General features: G+C 40.5%; 1 protein-coding gene across 3 annotated transcripts; it reads left to right on the top strand.

The window, feature by feature from the left end:
• The first annotated feature begins 1125 nt into the window (after positions 1 to 1125).
• si:ch211-116o3.5 (myb/SANT-like DNA-binding domain-containing protein) lies at positions 1126 to 16844 on the top strand. 3 transcript variants are annotated; one of them, XM_022663399.2, is made up of 4 exons: positions 1126 to 1286; positions 8620 to 9064; positions 13268 to 13564; positions 14570 to 16844. In XM_022663399.2, the coding sequence occupies exons 2-4, from the start codon at positions 8659 to 8661 to the stop codon at positions 15073 to 15075; spliced, it is 1209 nt and encodes a 402-aa protein (XP_022519120.2). In that variant the 5' UTR covers positions 1126 to 1286; positions 8620 to 8658; the 3' UTR covers positions 15076 to 16844. The 3 variants fall into 3 exon arrangements, with proteins under 3 accessions (XP_022519120.2, XP_022519119.2, XP_049323137.1); XM_022663398.2 differs by having other exon boundaries at positions 1126 to 1290; XM_049467180.1 differs by lacking the exon at positions 1126 to 1286 and adding an exon at positions 3851 to 4488.
• The last annotated feature ends 2608 nt before the right edge of the window (positions 16845 to 19452 follow it).

Here is a 19452-nt window from a genome sequence, read left to right as displayed (position 1 = left end):
ATGAACTTTAAACTGAAATTCATTTTGCAGCATTTCTATTGGAATTTGCAGTTTACATTTCAATAGCATTCATTTATTGTGTTTCACATTGCCATCAGGATACATCTTGCAAATGTTCCTGTGTATGACACTTATGTGGAGTTTATTTAGTTTTTAGATTGTGGGTGGTACATGTTTAACAACCACTGCTCTCCAAAAGCTGCTTTAAAGGTGCTGCATTACTGCTACTGTGGATTTAAAAGCATAAATCTGGAGTAAAATCGCTTATAAAAATAGTAATAATCTACGGTGATAAAATATTTTATCATTTTTAACGTTCTGTGTTTATAAATTGAAAACATTTCATCAGTATGAAAATGATTAAACTTTTAAAAAGAAAATTTTGCTTAGTTGCTCCATTAGAACCCATTCATTTTGAACTCACTCTGGAGCGCCCCCTGATGGTGTAACACGAAAGAACACTCTCTGCTGTGGTGCTTTTGGGTTATTTATTTTGGCAATATTAAATAGTCGATATATATATATATTCACAACAGTACAAGAACGGAAGAGCTATTTATATGCTGGGGGGGGGGTAAATAAAATACAAAGCATTGTGATACAATATGTTTCTAGACATACCGTTGATATCGTCTGTTCTAAAGATTACTTTTTGTATCTTTCAGTACAAAAAGTGCTAAAAAGAATTTGTCCTGTTAAACTAGATAATAGGTTGGATGGTTTGGAGAGACATGTCACCTGCTGGTGTTGGTCCACTGTGTTTTATCAAGTCCAAAATCAGTGCAGTGTTTTCCCACAAAAGCTTACAGCACTTCATGCTTCCCTCTGCTGACAACTTTTATATACTGGTTTTATATAATACTCTACATTTTTTAAGATACTTATTTTTGTGTTTTCATTGGCTGTAAGCCATAATCATCAGCAATAAATTAGATAAACGCTTAAAATAGAACACTCTGTGTGTAATACACCTGTGTAAAATATGAGTTTCACATTTTGAACTGAGTTAATGAAATAAAGTAACTTTGCAATGATATTCTATTTTTTTAGATGCTCTAATACAGTATAAACCCTCCAGTACAGCAGGGGGCAGCACGCCCCCACTCTCTCCCAGCGCTCCATCAGTAATAACCCACTGAACATGGCTAACCGCGGTGTAAACAGGACTCTGGCAGCTGGATAAGGAGAACCAGAACCAGCGGTCCGGGTTCTCCTCCACAGAGCGAAAACAGGACCAGTTCAGTCCGGGACTCAGTTCAGCAGAACCGGCGGATGGATCTCCTGCAGTATGTGAGTTATAGTTGTGTTACAGCAGGTTCTGGTTCTGAATGAGCTCGGTTCTGTTAGAGCTGTATCCAGCGGGGTCAGTGCAGGGTTCTGGTTCTAGTTCTGAATGAGCTCGGTTCTGTTAGAGCTGTATCCAGCGGGGTCAGTGCAGGGTTCTGGTTCTGAATGAGCTCGGTTCTGTTAGAGCTGTATCCAGCGGGGTCAATACAGGGTTCTGGTTCTGGTTCTGAATGAGCTCGGTTCTGTTAGAGCTGTATCCAGCGGGGTCAGTGCAGGGTTCTGGTTCTGGTTCTGAATGAGCTCGGTTCTGTTAGAGCTGTATCCAGTGGGGTCAGTGCAGGGTTCTGGTTCTGAATGAGCTCGGTTCTGTTAGAGCTGTATCCAGTGGGGTCAGTGCAGGGTTCTGGTTCTGAATAAGCTCGGTTCTGTTAGAGCTGTATCCAGCGGGGTCAGTGCAGGGTTCTGGTTCTGAATGAGCTCGGTTCTGTTAGAGCTGTATCCAGTGGGGTCAGTGCAGGGTTCTGGTTCTGGTTCTGAATGAGCTCGGTTCTGTTAGAGCTGTATCCAGCGGGGTCAGTGCAGGGTTCTGGTTCTGGTTCTGAATGAGCTCGGTTCTGTTAGAGCTGTATCCAGCGGGGTCAGTGCAGGGTTCTGGTTCTGAATGAGTTCGGTTCTGTTAGAGCTGTATCCAGCGGGGTCAGTGCAGGGTTCTGGTTCTGAATGAGCTCGGTTCTGTTAGAGCTGTATCCAGCGGGGTCAGTGCAGGGTTCTGGTTCTGAATAAGCTCGGTTCTGTTAGAGCTGTATCCAGCGGGGTCAGTGCAGGGTTCTGGTTCTGAATGAGCTCGGTTCTGTTAGAGCTGTATCCAGCGGGGTCAATGCAGGGTTCTGGTTCTGAATGAGCTCGGTTCTGTTACAGCTGTATCCAGCGGGGTCAGTGCAGGGTTCTGGTTCTGGGTCTGGTTCTGAATGAGCTCGGTTCTGTTAGAGCTGTATCCAGCGGGGTCAGTGCAGGGTTCTGGTTCTGAATGAGCTCGGTTCTGTTACAGCTGTATCCAGCGGGGTCAGTGCAGGGTTCTGGTTCTGGGTCTGGTTCTGAATGAGCTCGGTTCTGTTAGAGCTGTATCCTGCGGGGTCAATGCAGGGTTCTGGTTCTGGGTCTGGTTCTGAATGAGCTCGGTTCTGTTAGAGCTGTATCCAGCGGGGTCAATGCAGGGTTCTGGTTCTGGTTCTGAATGAGCTCGGTTCTGTTACAGCTGTATCCAGTGGGGTCAGTGCAGGGTTCTGGTTCTGGATGAGGTAATCATGAAAATGTATGTAAGTTAATTTATCGCTGTTTATTTTTAGCACTATTAGCTTGCCCTATATTCAAATGATTTATGTCCATCAGTGTATATCAGTAATACATATGTTTATAATAATAATAATAAACATAAAGCAGTTACACACATTTACACTCTTGGTTGTATTTCAGGAACTGTTAGAGCTGTATTCAGCAGGGTCAACTTTAAAAGTATCTTTAAGCGCAGTTGCAAAGATCATCAAAAACGTTATGATGCACAGTTAATCAGAGACCAGCTTTAGAAAGGTTAAGAGCACCTAAATGCTTCACAGTGTATTTTGTTTTGTTTTATCTTTATATGCAATAGTTCATGCATATAAAGAGCAAAGTAAACAATTATACAAAAGTACAGATACAGTGGCTTGCAAAAGTATTCATACCCCTTGAACTTCTCTAATTTTATCACCTTACAACCACAAACTTAAATATATGTTATTGAGATGTTTAAATGATAGACAAACACAAAGTAATGCATAAGTGTGAAGTGAAACGAAAATGATACATGGTTTTCAAATTAAATTCTGAAAAGTGTGACGTGCAAAAGTATTTATCCCCCATATCAATAGTTAATAGAGCCACTATTCGCTGCAATTACAACTGTAAGTGCTTTAAGGTTTGTCTCTACCAGCTTTGCGCATCAAGAGACTTTGATTTTCGCCCTATTCAGGGGTATAAACTTTTGCTAGCCACTGTATTATCACCATATAGATGTTTTTATTGTGTTTATGATAGGGCTGGGGCGACGCCTCGACATAATCGACGTCATCGATTACAAAAATACATCGATTTGCATAACGTGCGTCGGCGCGTCGTAAACATGGCGGCGCCTGTGGAGAGCATTAGAGGTTAGATCGGGCCCAAAAATTCCAAATGGCTGTTTTCGGGCTGTTTGAATGAGCGAAATATGATCAGAATTATGTTAATTAACACGGTAACATAGAAGCATAGAACTATTATTTAATTAAAATGATTTTTAAGAACAGCTAAACACAGTTCTGCAGGTCAAACGCGGAGGAAAGAGAGAGAGAGAGAGAGAGAGAGAGAGAGAGAGAGAGAGAGAGAGAGAGAGAGAGAGAGAGAGAGAGAGAGAGAGAGACAGAGAGACAGAGAGACAGAGAGACAGAGAGACAGAGAGACAGAGAGAGACAGAGAGACAGAGAGACAGAGAGACAGAGAGAGAGACAGAGACAGAGAGAGAGAGAGAGACAGACACAGACACAGACACAGACACAGACACAGAGATTTGCGTGTTCTGGTGAGAACTACTCACAGGTGAAGGTTCTCTTTGATCTCCTCGTGCTCCTATTCTAGTCCCATTCATAATTCTGCAGCTCCCTCAGTGTTTTCTGCCGTATTTTGCGGCTAGCGCGAGCGCTTACAACTGACACCGCGGACCGCGAGGTGCCGCCGCGTTTGTGCCGAATCCGACTCTCTGCTGAATCTGACTCCCGCTTCGCGGACAGAATCGGCACAACACCCCCGCTGTAGAACTGCGGTAGTGAAAACAGCGCTTATAAATAAATTAGTTTAGTTTCACTTTCAGTTTTCGTTATTTTCGTTATTTTTTTTTTTAAATAAAAATATAATTAAAAAACAGACGCCTACATCTCGGACTATTTTCTGGAGCCCGGGTCGGATTTACGGGCGGGCCTCGGGTCATGTCGGGTTCGGGCAGAGAATCTAAGCTCTAGAGAGCTTGGACTCCGGAGAGCAATCTCCAGCTACAAAAAAACGCCAGCGGGCATCTAAAGTTTGGGAGCATTTCACGCAAAAGGGCAACAATGTGGTCCTCTGCCATACGTGCAAAAGGAGCACTTGAAGCGCAAACATCCAGGAGCACTATGTCAACAGGGTCACACAGTAAGTTACCGTTTACATCAGGGTCTCCGCGGGTGTCCTTAAAAAGACTTAAGGCTGTCTACCAAAGGTTTTAAACCTGCCACAGGCAGAAATTATACATTTTTGGTTTATATTTATATATATAGTTTCCAGAAACAGTAGCATTATTCATAAGTTCAGGTGTTTAGCTAAGCTAGCTGCCTTAAGTTATTTTAGCTAGCGCCGTCGGCGCTGCGGTGTCACACCGTATTCTGTCACCGTCGGAATTTTGTGACCAGTGCTCACGGTTATGAGCGTTCATTGGCAAAACGGAAGCTTTCTATACCTACACCTTACCCTCAGCCCTAAACTGAACCGTTTTGGCCAGTCGGGGTAAACATTAGAAACGAACACGTTTCGAATCGGCCAGTGCACCGGTCTGCTGAGAACTACTTGCCAGTGGTCACAAAATCTAGCGGTCACAGAAAACAACACACGGTTGTGGTGTATGGGAGCTTATCCATTTTTAGCGTTATAGATCTAAACAACGTGCTGTACATGTAAGTGATTATAAGTGTGGGGTTTGGTTTAGTAGGCTTGTGTTGTTGTTGTTGTTATTAGGGGTTCGAGCACGTAGTGCTAGAAACCCTATTGTAATTGTTCTGATTATTATTATTATTATTCTTATTCTTTTTCTGCCATAGAAGTGATTGGGCAGAAGAAACCGTAAGGCCTACAGGGCTGAGACTTGGTCATATGGTAGTACTTCTCACCGCTACTCAGATTCAAAAGATGAGCCCGATCGGCCTCAAGGGGGCGCTATGGCAAAGGTCAACGCGTTTGGCCTCGTAACTCCTACGCCCTGATAGCTAGAGCAAAAATTCTTGCATTATATGATTCCTTGGTTAATGGCAAATCAAAAAGGTCAATAGAACCACTAAGCTCCGCCCACTTAGATTTTTTGCTATTTAGCATAATATGCAAAACCTACTTTTGAGAACTTGTCCTAGGGTCATTGACCAATCCTGTCATATTTGGTGTCAAACAACTCAGCAGAGTCCCAACCTCAATAATTATCGAAAAAATTGTGAAATTTGTAAACAATATGGCCGCCATATGCAAATTAATCTTACCGTGGCACACCCAAATTTACTCTAACAGCTGTAACTTTTGAATGCTTAAATCTACACTAATGCCACTTTATAGCTTTGATGCGAACATGATTCTGAGGTAGCCTGTCAATCTGTGTAGACATACGCCCCCAGGGGGCGGAGCCAAAGCTAAAAATCTGTTTCTCAGGAACCGTACAAGCTATGAAGCTCTCCTTTGACATGTATCATCTATGGCCTATGTCCTAATGTTTTACAGAAGGAAAATTTGATATGCAAATTTTTGCGATCGTTATTAGCCAATCAGATTCCAGCAAGCTTTTGACATGCTAAACAATGACCAATCAGGACGATACTTATACCCTACATGTATCTCAGGGCCTTCTATCATCCATTAAAATATGGCGTTGATTGGCCTCAAGGGGGCGCTATAGCAGAAAATCAGTTATATCTAAAGGTACAAGTGGCCTAGGCTTGTTATTCTTTTTTAGTTGTATACACTGCTGTAGCCTTTACAACTTTGTAATTACATGTGTTTACCAAAAATGCAAAGATTTTCATCAGTGGCCAAAAGAATAAAAATTGCTCTTTTCGAACTTGTCTTTAAGTCCTTAATCAATCAAAACAAATTTGGTCTTGATGCAATCCTGAGACCCTGTAGGTAAATAATTATCAAAAAAATCTTGACATTTTAACTATTTGAGGCCCATAAACCTTGATCAAACATGTACGTGAAAGCCTTTTCAGAGTTATTTGGCCAAAACTCTGTCAAAGTTTAAAGCATGCCAAAACTGTTGAAGCTACTAATTAACAATGACATTTGAAGCACATGTGCCAAGTATGAGCCAAATAAGTCTTCAGTAGGCTCTACAGTGAAAAAATAACTATTTTCAATTTATTCTATTTATCGCTATTTTCCAACCTAAATGGACAGAAGACAGGAACCTTTCACCCTATCGACACACAAATTTATACACATATATAGACTGATAATCTGATCTTGATTGCAAATTTTCAGCCAAATCGGACATGTTTTGCCTCTACAACGGCTGGAAAACTACAGCGATTTTGTAGGCCTCAAGCCTGTATTATCGCTTTTTTCAAATCTAAATGGACAGAAGTCAGGAACCTTTGACCCTATTGACACAGAAATTGACATACACATATAGACTGATATTGTGATCCTGATTGCAAATTTTGAGCCAAATCAGATATTTTTTGCCTCTAATATGGCCAAAGAACAACAGCCATTTTGTAGGCCATAAGCCTGTATTATCGCTTTTTTCAAGCCTAAATGGACAGAAGTCAGGAACCTTTGACCCTATCAACACACAAATTTACACACATATATATACAGACCACTTGATCACGAGTACCAATTTGGAGCCCAATCGGACTTTTCTTCTCTTTTTAATAAATAGAAACACACTGATAGGGAATGTTCTGTCTTACTTATAGAGTGATAGATTTCCAGCAGGTTATATGTGGTCTCTTGCTGCGCTCTGGTGGTCATTTGGTGAAACAGTTACAGTTGAATTATTCTAAATAAAAGCTCTGCTGAACTTATTTAATCTTGCTTGTCTTGCTTAATTGAACATCTCTATCCTTCTTGTTCATGCTGGTCAGCCACCTGGGTCATTCTTGTTTATGCTCCACCCAATTTTTTTTTTAATTTGCATAATATGCAAAACCTACTTTTGAGAACTTGTCTTTGCCTCCTTGTCCAATCATGACATGTTTGGTGTCAAACAGTTCAGCAGAGCTTACTCCTCAATAATTATTAAACAAAATCTTTACATTTATAAACAATATGGCTGCCATATGCAAATTAGTTTTTCCATGGTGCAGTAAAATGTCTTTAACACTTATAACTTTTGAATGCTTAACCTGACACTAATACCACTTCAGTCCTTTGATCATTACATGACTCTCAGATACCCTGTCAGTTTAAGTAGACATACACTCCCAGGGGGCGGGGCCAATGCTCGATAGCTGTTTCTCTAGAACCACACAAGCTATCAAGGTCATCCTAGCCAATTATCATCTATGGCCCATGCACTAATGGTACACCAAATGAAAATTTGATATGGACACTTTTGTGGTCACTATTAGCCAATCACATTCCAGCAAGCTTTTAACAGGCGGAATGTTAATCAGGTCAAAACTTATATACTATATACGGGTTATTTATATGCCCTTTTTATGCCTTGTGTTTTTTCAATTTAAGAACTGAATTTGTTTTACCAAATGCCCACTAGAGTGCAGTAAGACACCACATAAAACCTGATGAACACTACAGCTCAATTTATCAATGCTTTTCAACTAGTTTACTCACACCACTCATCTAGCATTGCCATTATGGTCACGCTGGTCACCCAGCTTGGTTATGCTGGCCATCCAGCTTGGTCATGCTGGCCATTCACATTGGTCATTATGGTCCTGCTGGTCATTCAGCTTTGTCCTCATAGTAATGGTGGTCTTCCAGCTTGGTCATACTGGCCAACCACCTTTGCCATGCTGGTCATCCAGTTTGGTCATTATGGTCTTCCAGCTTGGTCAATATGGTCAACAAGTTTGTCATCCAGATTAGTCATGCTGGTAATCTAGCTTGGTCTTCACGGTCATGCTGGTCATCCTCATCCAGTTTGGCGATGCCGGTCAACCGGCAACATGTTTTAAGCCTAACTGGCCTCCAGGGGTCTCTTTGCCTGTAACGCTCGAACCCCGTAAATCGCCGCTTGCGGCTATATTTATATATAAATATAGTAATTTATCGTTTGCTTTAAAACGTAAAATAATAATTATTTAAATATGTTTCTCAATGAATAGATTAGTCGACTAATCGAAAAAAATAATCGTTAGAATAATAGTTTAAAAAATAATCGTTAGGGACAGCCCTAGTTTATGACTATATGATTGTGTACGTTAAAATATGACACCCCTATTGTACAATTGTACACATATAAACAGTGATATATTACAGTATTTCATGCAGACTAATATTTAGATGTGAAAGTTTTACTGTTGAATTAATCGATTGTTATTTTAATTATGTGTCTCTCAGAGTCCGTGTCCGTTGGGCAGAGTCTCCAGGCAGTAGATCATGAACCTGAGCGAGAAGAGGCCCAACAAGTGGTGGACGGAGCCGGACACCTTCACCATGCTGACCCTAATAGAACAGCTGGACCTGGTCCGGGAGCTAGACAAGAAGCGGCAGCGCAACGAGTCCCACTTCCGCCGCCTGCGGCAGAGCCTGGCCAAGCAGGACATCCACTTCACCATCAACCAGATCCGCAACCGCTGGAAGAGCCTGAAGCACAAGTACCGCAAGATCAAGCTGGCCACGTACCGCAGCCCGGCGGCACGCCTCGCCGCCATGGAGTCCTTCCGCTATTTCCGCAGGCTGGACCGCATGCTGGCCTGCAGATCCAGAACCGGAGGTCAGGAGGACGGCTGCGGGGGAGAGCGTAGCCTGGTGGGCCGGTCGGATCCGGAGGATCATGCAAACAGTACTGCTGCTGTGTTTTTTTGCATGTCGTAGCTTCCGTACATGAAGTAATGCTTCTGGCTTTTTTTCGCCGCTAACTCTTCTACATATCTGCACTTTTACTTTTACTTTACTTACAAAAGGAATACTCCAGTATGGTTCACTAGAGCTGGGAATCACAGAGCCTCTCACAATAACAGTATCATCATATCAATAATATGTTGCAAAGGAAACTCTTATAGCATATCACTATTTCGATTTTATTGCACTCCTCTTATTCAGTATTACCAGATTAGTAACATAAGCTCAGACGACACTCACTCGTTCATTTCACGCCCAGACCAAATACAATACAATGCAACTTTAGGAATAAGAATGCCTAAAAGAAAAACAAATAGCCCAAACTTGCTAAAATTTTCACAGCTTACTAAACCCACCAAAAATGAAGCAAAAAAAAATACATAAATCTTTCCAACTTATCCCCTACAGTGCTACGTTGGCTTTATCATGTTTGAATTGTACTTACTAGTGCTGTCAACTTTAAAGCATTACTGCACACGATTAATGTGGAATCAGGGACCCTTTTTTTATATAAAAAAATAATTATGTTACCAAGTTTGACCAAAGCTTCCGCCCAACATGTGGGCACACGGACAGCTCCATGCTGTTTACACACTGATTGTGGCCCAGGGTTCACTGTGTAACTTGATAGGGCCTTAATATTGTACTAATGCCCACATCAGACTACACGATTTTAGCCCAATTTTGACCCAATTTTGTCGGCGCCGACACATTGCGTGCGTCGGATCCGAATTTCATTGTTGCGAGCGACAAAGGTCCGTGTAGTGAGCAGTAATTTGTCAATGAGCAGTAATTTGACGTGAGCGACGGTGTCAGTGTCCGACCTAAAGACTAGCATGATAGATTTTTTTTTGTATTTTATCTCCTAGTTTGACATGCTGCTCCGCGACACACCTTCTCCTATTCAATGTGTTTTCTTTATTTTCATGACTATTTACTTTGTAGATTCTCACTGAAGGCATCAAAACTATGAATAAACACGTGGAGTTATGTACAAAAAAAGAAGGTGAAATAACTAAAAACATGTTTTATATTCCAGTTTCTTTGATATAGCCACCCTTTGCTCTGATGTGGTTTTCTAACATTCTTGAAGGAGTTCCCAGAGGTGTTTATTAGCACTTGTTAGCTCTTTGCCTTCACTCTGTGGTCCAGCTCACCCCAAACCATCTGGATTGGGTTCAGGTCCGGTGACTGTGGAGGCCAGGTCATTTTTTGTTAAGTACATAAAACTGCACATGTGTTCATTCATAGTTTTGATGCCTTCAGTGAGAATCTACAATGTAAATAGTCATGAAAATAAAGGAAACGCATTGAATGAGAAGGTGTGTCCAAACTTTTGGCCTGTACTGTACACACAGACACAAACACACACGGTGCCTCAGTTTACTACGCAGACATCTGCGCTGCTTTCAGTGTTGCAGCATCAGTCTGCACAGATATACGTGCTGGAACACAGAATATTCTTACTATATTTACTTTCTTGCTCTTGTTACACACGACACACAGGTGCCCCGCGCGTTAAGCGTAAGGAGCTCTTAAAGGGATAGTGTATACATAACTGAATACTGGTCATTACATTTTTCCCCTAGGCCATTTAAATGGCCATCCCCCTTTGTGAATGTGTGTGCATACCAAACATATCCTGAGATTTTTTATACTCAGCAAATTAAGTTCTGGTTTAGAAATTTTAATTGACATCACTGATATAAATATAATTGCATTTTACATTTCTTACATTTATTATTTTATTTACATTTGTATTACCACTATAAAAACTTGCATTTTAAGCAGAACAAGTGCAATTAATTGCAGTTAATCACAGAATGTTGTCCTGATTAATCTAATTTTTTTTTTTATTGACACCACTAGTACTTGCGAAAACAGTTAAAGCAAATGATAAAGGTTAAATAATAGATAGACTTCTTCAAACCACAGATTTACCCACAACAGCACTAAACCATAGACTGTGTGTAGCTGGACAGAGCATCGTCTCTCAAAAGTGAAGCCACCACAGGTCGGGGGCCCCCTGCTGTTCGGTTTCAGAAAGCTGTGTAACCCCACCCATCCCCATAGGTTTCAATGGCAAAACAGACAACTTTCAATCACGTTTTTTTCTAATATACTGTAATTCTACCTCCTTTATTTAAATGCAACAGCTAGTGTAACCTCTGCTTATATTGTTACATTTTCCCACAGAATTCTTTTTTTTAAACATTATTCAGCTCTATTTAAAAAGGTGTGGTTATTGTAAAAGGGTTGGTTATGGGCGGGACCAATAACAGACCGTCAGCTCCGCTCCGCTCTACAGCCTGTGACCGCGAGGCAGCACTCAGGGGCGGGGTTATTTAAATGAGTAGGCTGTCTCTCCACAGTCTTTCTCCCTCCTCTGGTCTCTACTGCGCAGACTCGGGTATCAGGATCGCCAACATGGCGGAAGATTTTGGCTTCATTTTCGTTGAATGAATGGAAACAAAGACACGGCGTCCATCTTTTTTTACAGTCTCTGCACTAAACAATATAGCTAGTGGACAGGTGGTGGTGGAAAAGGTGGGGTGCTGCCGGAACTCCATAGCTGCCAGTGCTTTATGGTGATGACACAGTTTATTTATAGTGATCACACAGGTAACCTGTAGGAGTAATAGAGAGAGAGGAAGTGAAGGAGAGCGCCAGAGCGAGGTAGCTCAGAAAGGGAAGATGACAAAGCAGAGAGCAAGATAAAATCTCCTGTCGTAACAGTCAGTCTGATCTGATTTGTATAATTAGACATAAGGATGTTTCTATTATTACTTTATCGACTATTAAACATACAGTATCTGGACATAGCCTGCTTCTCAGGTGATCTCAGTTCCTCCAAATGTGTTTACTTTGTAAGGAAAACTAATAACTAACTAAAGATAATCTGACAGAGCCATTATGTTTTTTGGCTGTTTAAAATAGTGCTTTCAATATATTTCAGGATATTTGACCATTTTTTCGAATGTATTCTTTGTAGAGTTTGTAAAAAGTTAATTGCTCTGGTCTTTCCATCTCCAGTGTTTAATTACACCAGTTTATAAACCTTATTCTGCTATATTATGATAAGAATGCATACACATTTCTATACAGTAATTGGGCGGCTTTACTCTCCTTGCTGACTTTAGATTCCCTTTTACTACCTTTTCTTTTCTCAGGATACTGAAATAGAGGTGGACTTATATTTAAAATGCTGCAGTGTTCCTTTTATCTTATTTCCATATTCTTCCTACACCCCCTCCCCCCTCCCGTTTATCATTTAGCAAATTTACTATGCATGTTCATTTCAGAACTGTTTGTTGTGCTTGCTAAAATGGAATTTCCACAGATCTTAATCATTACAATATAAACAGTTTCTATCACTCTGAATAGTACAATACCTTCATAAACCTTAAACAAATAGTTGTCATTAAAACTTTTGTTCAAACACAGTTAATGAGCTAAGCTAAATATAAACTCTAGCCTGGTACAGAGTGGGAATAACTCTAGCCTGGTAGAGAGAATGTTAAACTCTAGCCTGGTATGGAGCGGGTTTATCTAAACGCATATGTTCCTGTTGTAAGTTTAGCCTTGTTTGTGGAGCTGAATTTGAACTAATGATTCTAACCTGATAGAGCTTTCCACTAAACTTAGTACTCTCCCTGATAACATTAGCTAACTCGCTGCTAAAGTTAGTATGTTAGCTAGCTCTCTGCTAATATTAGCTAGTTCTCCGATAACCTTTCTCTTACCGATAACATTAGCTAACTCGCTGCTAAAAAGTTAGCTAGCGCACAGCAACTGTTAGCTAGCTCTCTGTTAACCTTAGTTCCCTTTCTGATAACATTAGCTAAACTAACCGCTAAACTTAGTATGTTAGCTAGCTCTCCACTAACCTTAGTTCTTTCCCCGGATTGGATGTCTATGGTGGGCCACTGTGTTTTACCATCGGCATTAAACACATTGTCTGAAAATTAAATACCTACAGCAAATTTACTGTAAATTTAAGACAATTTAGTACCTTAATTACCAGAATTTGGGACTGTTTGTTGAAACTATTTGTCAGTTTCTAGAATGAACAAAAATATTGCTGAACACTGTATTTGTAACTGTAATGTAACTAAAGTAATTGCTTTGCTCTCTCTAAATGCAGTTCTGGGTGATGATGGCGTGTCGGGTCCAGTAGCTCCCTGGTCTGGTGGAGGTTCTCTGGAGTCTGAATCTGAGAGCTTCGCCCCTAAGCTGGAATCCAGTGCTGATGAGGGCATGAAATCGGAAGAGCTGGCCAGTCCGGAGCCCTCGAGCTGGGCTGCAGGCAGCCACGAGGTGATGACTCTGGGGTTATCTGGAGAGTATCTCTACGCCGTCAAAACTGAGCCTAATTCAGATCTCAACCCGGCTCCTGGTACTGATGACAGTAGAGAGGCTACTGGCTGTGGGCAAACCGCTGGTGAGCATCTGATTAACACACCTGTTTATTATATTAGTTGAATTTGTGTTTATTTTGTGAGTGTTATGTTCTTTTGTCCAGGGATGGAAGAAATTTTCATTATACTTAACTATTGTGATTTTTTTTGTTTTGCTATACTGTGTAAATTTTTGAAAAACATAAATTAGAAAAACATAAAATAGTGTTGTGTACAACACCGACCACTAGATAGCAGTGTTGTACATTGTCATTAGATCCATATTACCTTTCTTACAGTATCACAACATATTGCACTATATAGACTAACTGTGGGTTTCTGGCGTATATTTTGGAGTACTTATCACTGCGGAGGTATTAATCAGATGTGACACGGCTGCTCCTCTGTTGTTATTGAGTTCAGTTCACGTTAGAATGTGTAGCATGACTGCGTTATCCAGCATATTGAGATCACTTTAGCTAACCTTGCTAAGCTTTCTGTCTCTCTCAGATACCCTCTGCCCTGTTATCCCAGCTGCACACATCACTGATATGTATGTGAACACTCACTTTTTAAAAAAAAGTTAATTTAAAAACCAGTCCCTAGTAAGCACATCCAGGTGTGGTGACAAATTACCTGACTAAATCAGCTAGCCAGTTAGCTTACCTGTTCAGGAGAAAAGTAACAGCTCTGGGTCAGTCTTGTAGTCTTTTTGAGCTTAAGTCTTTTCCACCTTTAAAACTCACTGCCAGTATTTACTTTTGTTATATTGCTTCTTTGGTCATTGAGCTTTTTGAGACATGCTGAGGCTTTTTAAGCTGTGTAGCAGCTGAGGTTTAACTGAGCCAGCCCTGCTAGCTAGCTCCTTTGCTGAATTGAAAAGATTTTTCTAAATCCACCCCTACCTAGCATCTCCCGTTCTAAACATAAGAAGCTCTCTTCTGATCACAGACATGCCTTGGCAAATTATCATGTATGAATGGTGTTAATTAGATTTTTTAAACAATTATTCCTTCGAAAAAGAAGCATTACCTCTTATCTCCTCACAGGCTCTTCGGAGGACATGTGCAGCCTGATCCTGCAGCAGCTCACGTTTCTGAACCACCAGCTGGAGGAGCAGCTGGCAGAGCAGAGGGCGTTCCACTGCAGCATGTTGGGCATGATGGACCGACAGATCGAGGTTCTAGAGCAGCTCTCCAGCTTCACCCAGAACCACTGCCACCAGCCCAAGCCTGAACCCACCGAGAACGACTCCTCCATCAGCCAGAAGGTTCAGGAAACTCTGCTGCGCATCCTGAGGGGCATGGAGAGCCAAGCGCTGCAGCCGTGCCTCTCCAAACCTCCGCCTTCAGCGCCTCCACCAGTGCCTCCACCCTGGACTGTGTCTCTTGTGGAGGTTCACCAGAGGTCCTCGTCTGTTGGCGGGGAGGTGAACGGTGAAGCTGAGGACACGAAAAGCACAGATATGTGCAAAACCTCTTCTATTGCTTCACCAGATACAGAACTGCTGTCTTCTCCCCCCAGGAACGGTTCTCTGCAGAACAGACTCTGTTAGTACTAGCCCGTATCGTAAGTCAGTACCATGTAGGCCTGTCACCAGAACTTTCTTTTTTTGGCCTGTATATTGTCCTGAAAATGATTGTGATAAATGATAACACTGACAATTAATGTCAACTCTATCCCACTTATAACACAACAATAAAGTAGCTTTACAATTAGGCCTATTTGGTTAATTTTTATACATATATATATATATATCAAATTATAGTACAATAAATGAACATCACAATCATTTTTGTCACCCTTAAAATTCACAGGCTCTGCTCTGTTCTCTTATTTGCTCTCTGTAATTGCACAGTGCAGTTTCACTGCTGCTGTAGTCTTTCACACCAATTAATCAAGTCATACACAGACTGTAACTTCTGTTCCAGTGCAAGACAAAACTGCTTGTGGCCACTTAAACAAATTATTATTATTTTATTACAATCAAACCATTTATCGCAATAATTTTTACGACAATATATTAGTTATTTTTTAAAAATGATCGTGTCAGGCCTAATATTAATGCTAGTCTGATGTACTTTTAGTTAACATATTAAAATATTTAGACATTGGAAATGGAGAATCTTTTTTTTGTTCAATATCCTAAATAAATTATATGAAACCACACATTTTATGTTACACAAAGTCAACATACCGGCTCATTAACATTAACATTAACATTAATGATTTCACACAATAAAATTATCGTTTCCCACGATAACACAATATTTAATTTCTGCGGTACGCGATATATCACAAGACAATTGTCTATGATACTTCAAAGCATCTTTGTTAATGAAGAGGATAATATATATATATATATGAAGAATGAAGCAGTAACTTTGTTAAGTCTAATTGGGGATGAGTTTTAAGGAGTTTAAAGCATCAATATTTCAATTAAAATATTTCTGCTTATCCAAGTAGTCCTATAAACAACACAGATCTTCATCTTCAAGCTGATATATCATCATATTGCAGCTCGACATGTTAAAAAAGCTGCGGCGTGGGTTTTATGTGATGTGTTGATTGGCTGGTTGCAGATAAAAAAAAATGTGATGATTGGCTTACTCATGTAAACTCTTGAGTTTTTCCATTATCTGATTACCCAAGTTCATGTCAGTGCTTCGACTGGTTGCTGATTAACTCTACTGATGTTCTGTAGTAATCGGATTATGAAGTTCACGCAAACACACTTTTTTCTTTTTTTTTTTTTTTTTACTGATTGAAGTCACATTTTGTTGTAGACCACACTGAAGATCTGGATGCATCTGTGTGATGTATCTACTACAAGTGTACTTTAAATTCAGATTTATCCAAGTTTTTATATTAAAAATGTTTATGTGCAGTTTTATAATATTTTTGGTATTTTTTTTTTTTTTTTTAAGAAATGTTTGCATGCACTACATGCATTAGTAGAATATCCCTGTTGTAAGAGTTTTGAAGGAGGGGGGGTTGGTAAAAAAAATGAAGATTGAAGACAATAACACGCTGCGTATTTATTGATCAGTCAGCTTTTTATTAAAATGAGAAACTTCAGTAAAATTAAGTGATATAGATTAGTCAGATGATGTAATAATGTTTGGTAGACCAAACATGCTGCTTCTTTTTTTTCCCCTCATTTTGTCTGTATTATTGCTTTTATTTGCTGGATTGCTGAGCAGTCCAACTCACAACAGCCCTAAAATGCACGGACTGACTAACGGTGGTTGGTGTGAATGATCGTGCACATAGTAGACAAATATTCTGAATAAGCAATAAACGACTGTCTGCTTTAAAGAGGCATCACTGTTTCTCCGCTAATTATTTTATTATCTAATTTCTCAATTAAGATGGATGAGTTTCTCTAGCATTACAAATTATATCAAGCATAACATTATGACCACCTACTTGTTTATGCACCCTTTGTTCAGGTTTTTTTAGTTGTATAAAAGTTAAAGACTGTAATTCTGTATCTGTTTCTCTGTATACTTTATTATTCTCCTCTTTTAACCCTGTTCTTCAATAATCAGAACCCCACAGGAGAGAAAAAACACCAAAGAGCAGTTATTATTATTTGGGTGGTGGATCATTATTTTCAGAACTACAGTGATTAGCACTGATTATCATGGTGGTATCCATTTACCTAAAAGCCAACAAAAAAACGGAGGTGAGGCTCATTTCCAACAGTGTGTCAGCAGATCCGGAACAGTTCAGGAGTGGGTTTTCTGAAAGCTTCGTAACGCTAAGAATGTTCTTCAGATTGATGATTAATTAAAAAGTGTTTTCCAAACCTGTGCGCAACTAAAGTACTACATAAACTTGCTCGTAAATTAACAAGTAACCCAACCCAGTTAGTCACCCCTTTTTTCAAGCTGCTTCTGATGAATCATTACCTGAGCGGCATCACAGCACGCTCAGAGGAAAGCACAGCGGCTAGGCTTTGATACATCTGCTCACAGACGCCTCGTGCCGCCCGGCACCACCTTTAAGCGTGATGGGGAGAGAGCGCCATCTACCCACCAGGAGGGAGCAAGGCCAATTTTGCTTCCTCTAAGCACCGGCAGCTTGATGGTAAAGCTGCATGAGCGGGGGTTCGTACCTGCCACCTTCCGCTCATAGTGGCAGCGCTTTAGACCGCTGGACCACTCGGCACCCCAGAAAAAACTACTTAAAGGGCATTCGACTTGCAGTTCACCACCTCAAACACAAGGGACCGCCAAATTTCAGGGAGAAAAAAGGTATTATTTCCGTGGTTTAATGTTTATTATATTTCATGGGATATAGGTGGCCTGCAAAAATAAAACATCTGGCCCGTGAGGTGGTTTAAACTAATAATAATTAAAATAAATAAGTAAATCAAATGCTAGTCTGTCTCTTTTTTGCGCTCAGTGTGACTTTAGTTTCCACCCGTTCTCGTTTTTCTGCCCGTTCTCGGGCTCCCTATCTCCCTATATGTGCCATATGTGTCTTTACGAGTGTTATGGATGGACGGATGGATTTGTAATTTAAATTCAGAATATGTGTAATGATATTGATTACAACACATTTCTATGTTTTTTGGGCGTAATCGTGAATAAATACTGCATATTTGGCAGTGTTGAATCAATGTTTGTGGTTCGATTCAGGGGAGGAGTAAAAAAAAATGTTTTTTAAACTTAACAATCGCAGAACTGGCTTGTATTTTTCTCATGTCATTATTTTGTTCGTTATTTGCGAAGATTGATAGTTTTTAGGAAACCCACCCCAGATCTAGTCCGTGTTCGTTCTTCCACCTGTTGCGGCTGCACTCTGTTCCGATTTTATTACAGGCAGGCCTGCAGTCAACAGGACAGACCGCTTTCAAAAAAATTAGGTAAGGCATTGTTTTATATATTTATACCATTTCCAACAACAAGAACAACAGCTTTCTTCATTTACACTGTGTAGTGCATGAAAAAGAAAATTAAATGTAGGTTATCGTCAGTTGTGAATATAATTACAGTTGCAAGAAAAAAGTATGTGAACCCTCTGGAGTTACGTGAATTAGAGTCGTGTTGAGGCAAGTATGCATCCTACCACTGGTCAAACAGCTTTTAAATGAATTTTAAAAGTTATTATACATCCACACAGGTCTAATTTATTCAGTTGTATAGCAGCACCAGCAGTGGAAGCAGTTAGAGTTTACATAAAATTCAATGTGATCTGTTGTGGAGAGCGAGCAACTAGATTTAGGTATGTTGCAAAAACTGGATGATGGGCAGCTGATCTGTGGTGGGTGATGGAGAAGGCTGACTTCCAGAAACTTCCATCAGTCTGGCTAGCAGAGGACAGAAGGGCTGAGTTTTTTTGTGACTTCCTGGATGAGTTGTCTATGCCCTTTTGGAATAATTATGGAGTATTATTTTTACTTCTCTACTGTACTAAAGTACTGAAATGCTGTACCTGTACTTATTTTACCAGTCAGGTTTTAAGGAGCAGGAAAGCCACTCAGTCCAGCCTTATACAGGAGTTTCAGTTTGGTTCTCCAGCACCAAGACTCGAGACTGCTGTAGTTTTAGCGTTAGCTGCTAATCGCACTAGCTCTTTCACCTCGTTCAGAGGTGAGTATATTGTGTCGAGCGTGAAGAAGCCATTGCCAAAAGACAGAGTATCAGAAACACAGCTCTTTATTTGGGGAAACAGAACTCTCACTTATAGCGCTTACAAGCACATGGAGGTATCTATCCCAACTGCCCACAAACATTAAACTGAGCCAGCCCTATCTACGGAGTGGGGTTCACCCTAACGGTGACCATCCAATATTTCCCCAACACAATCCCCACAGTAAATACAACACATAACAACCTGAAACAGGCACTTCTACTATTGATAACGACTACATTTCAGTAAATAAGAGCAGAGAATAAGGGGGAAGAGGGGGGGGCGGTGCCTC

The sequence above is a fragment of the Astyanax mexicanus genome, chromosome 18 (assembly GCF_023375975.1).
Source record: "Astyanax mexicanus isolate ESR-SI-001 chromosome 18, AstMex3_surface, whole genome shotgun sequence".
In the NCBI taxonomy this organism is placed as follows: Eukaryota; Metazoa; Chordata; class Actinopteri; order Characiformes; family Acestrorhamphidae; genus Astyanax; species Astyanax mexicanus.
The sequence above is the reverse complement of the archived record's forward strand: the minus strand, read 5'-3'. Positions and strand labels throughout refer to the sequence as shown.

Excerpts from the sequence above, each read along its gene's own strand:
- si:ch211-116o3.5 (XM_022663399.2), top strand. The coding sequence starts at position 8,659 with ATGAACCTGAGCGAGAAGAGGCCCAACAAGTGGTGGACGGAGCCGGAC. Across the intron at positions 9,065-13,267 it reads TCCGGAGGATCATGCAAACA|TTCTGGGTGATGATGGCGTG; the intron begins GTACTGCTGCTG and ends CTCTAAATGCAG. Across the intron at positions 13,565-14,569 it reads TGGCTGTGGGCAAACCGCTG|GCTCTTCGGAGGACATGTGC; the intron begins GTGAGCATCTGA and ends ATCTCCTCACAG.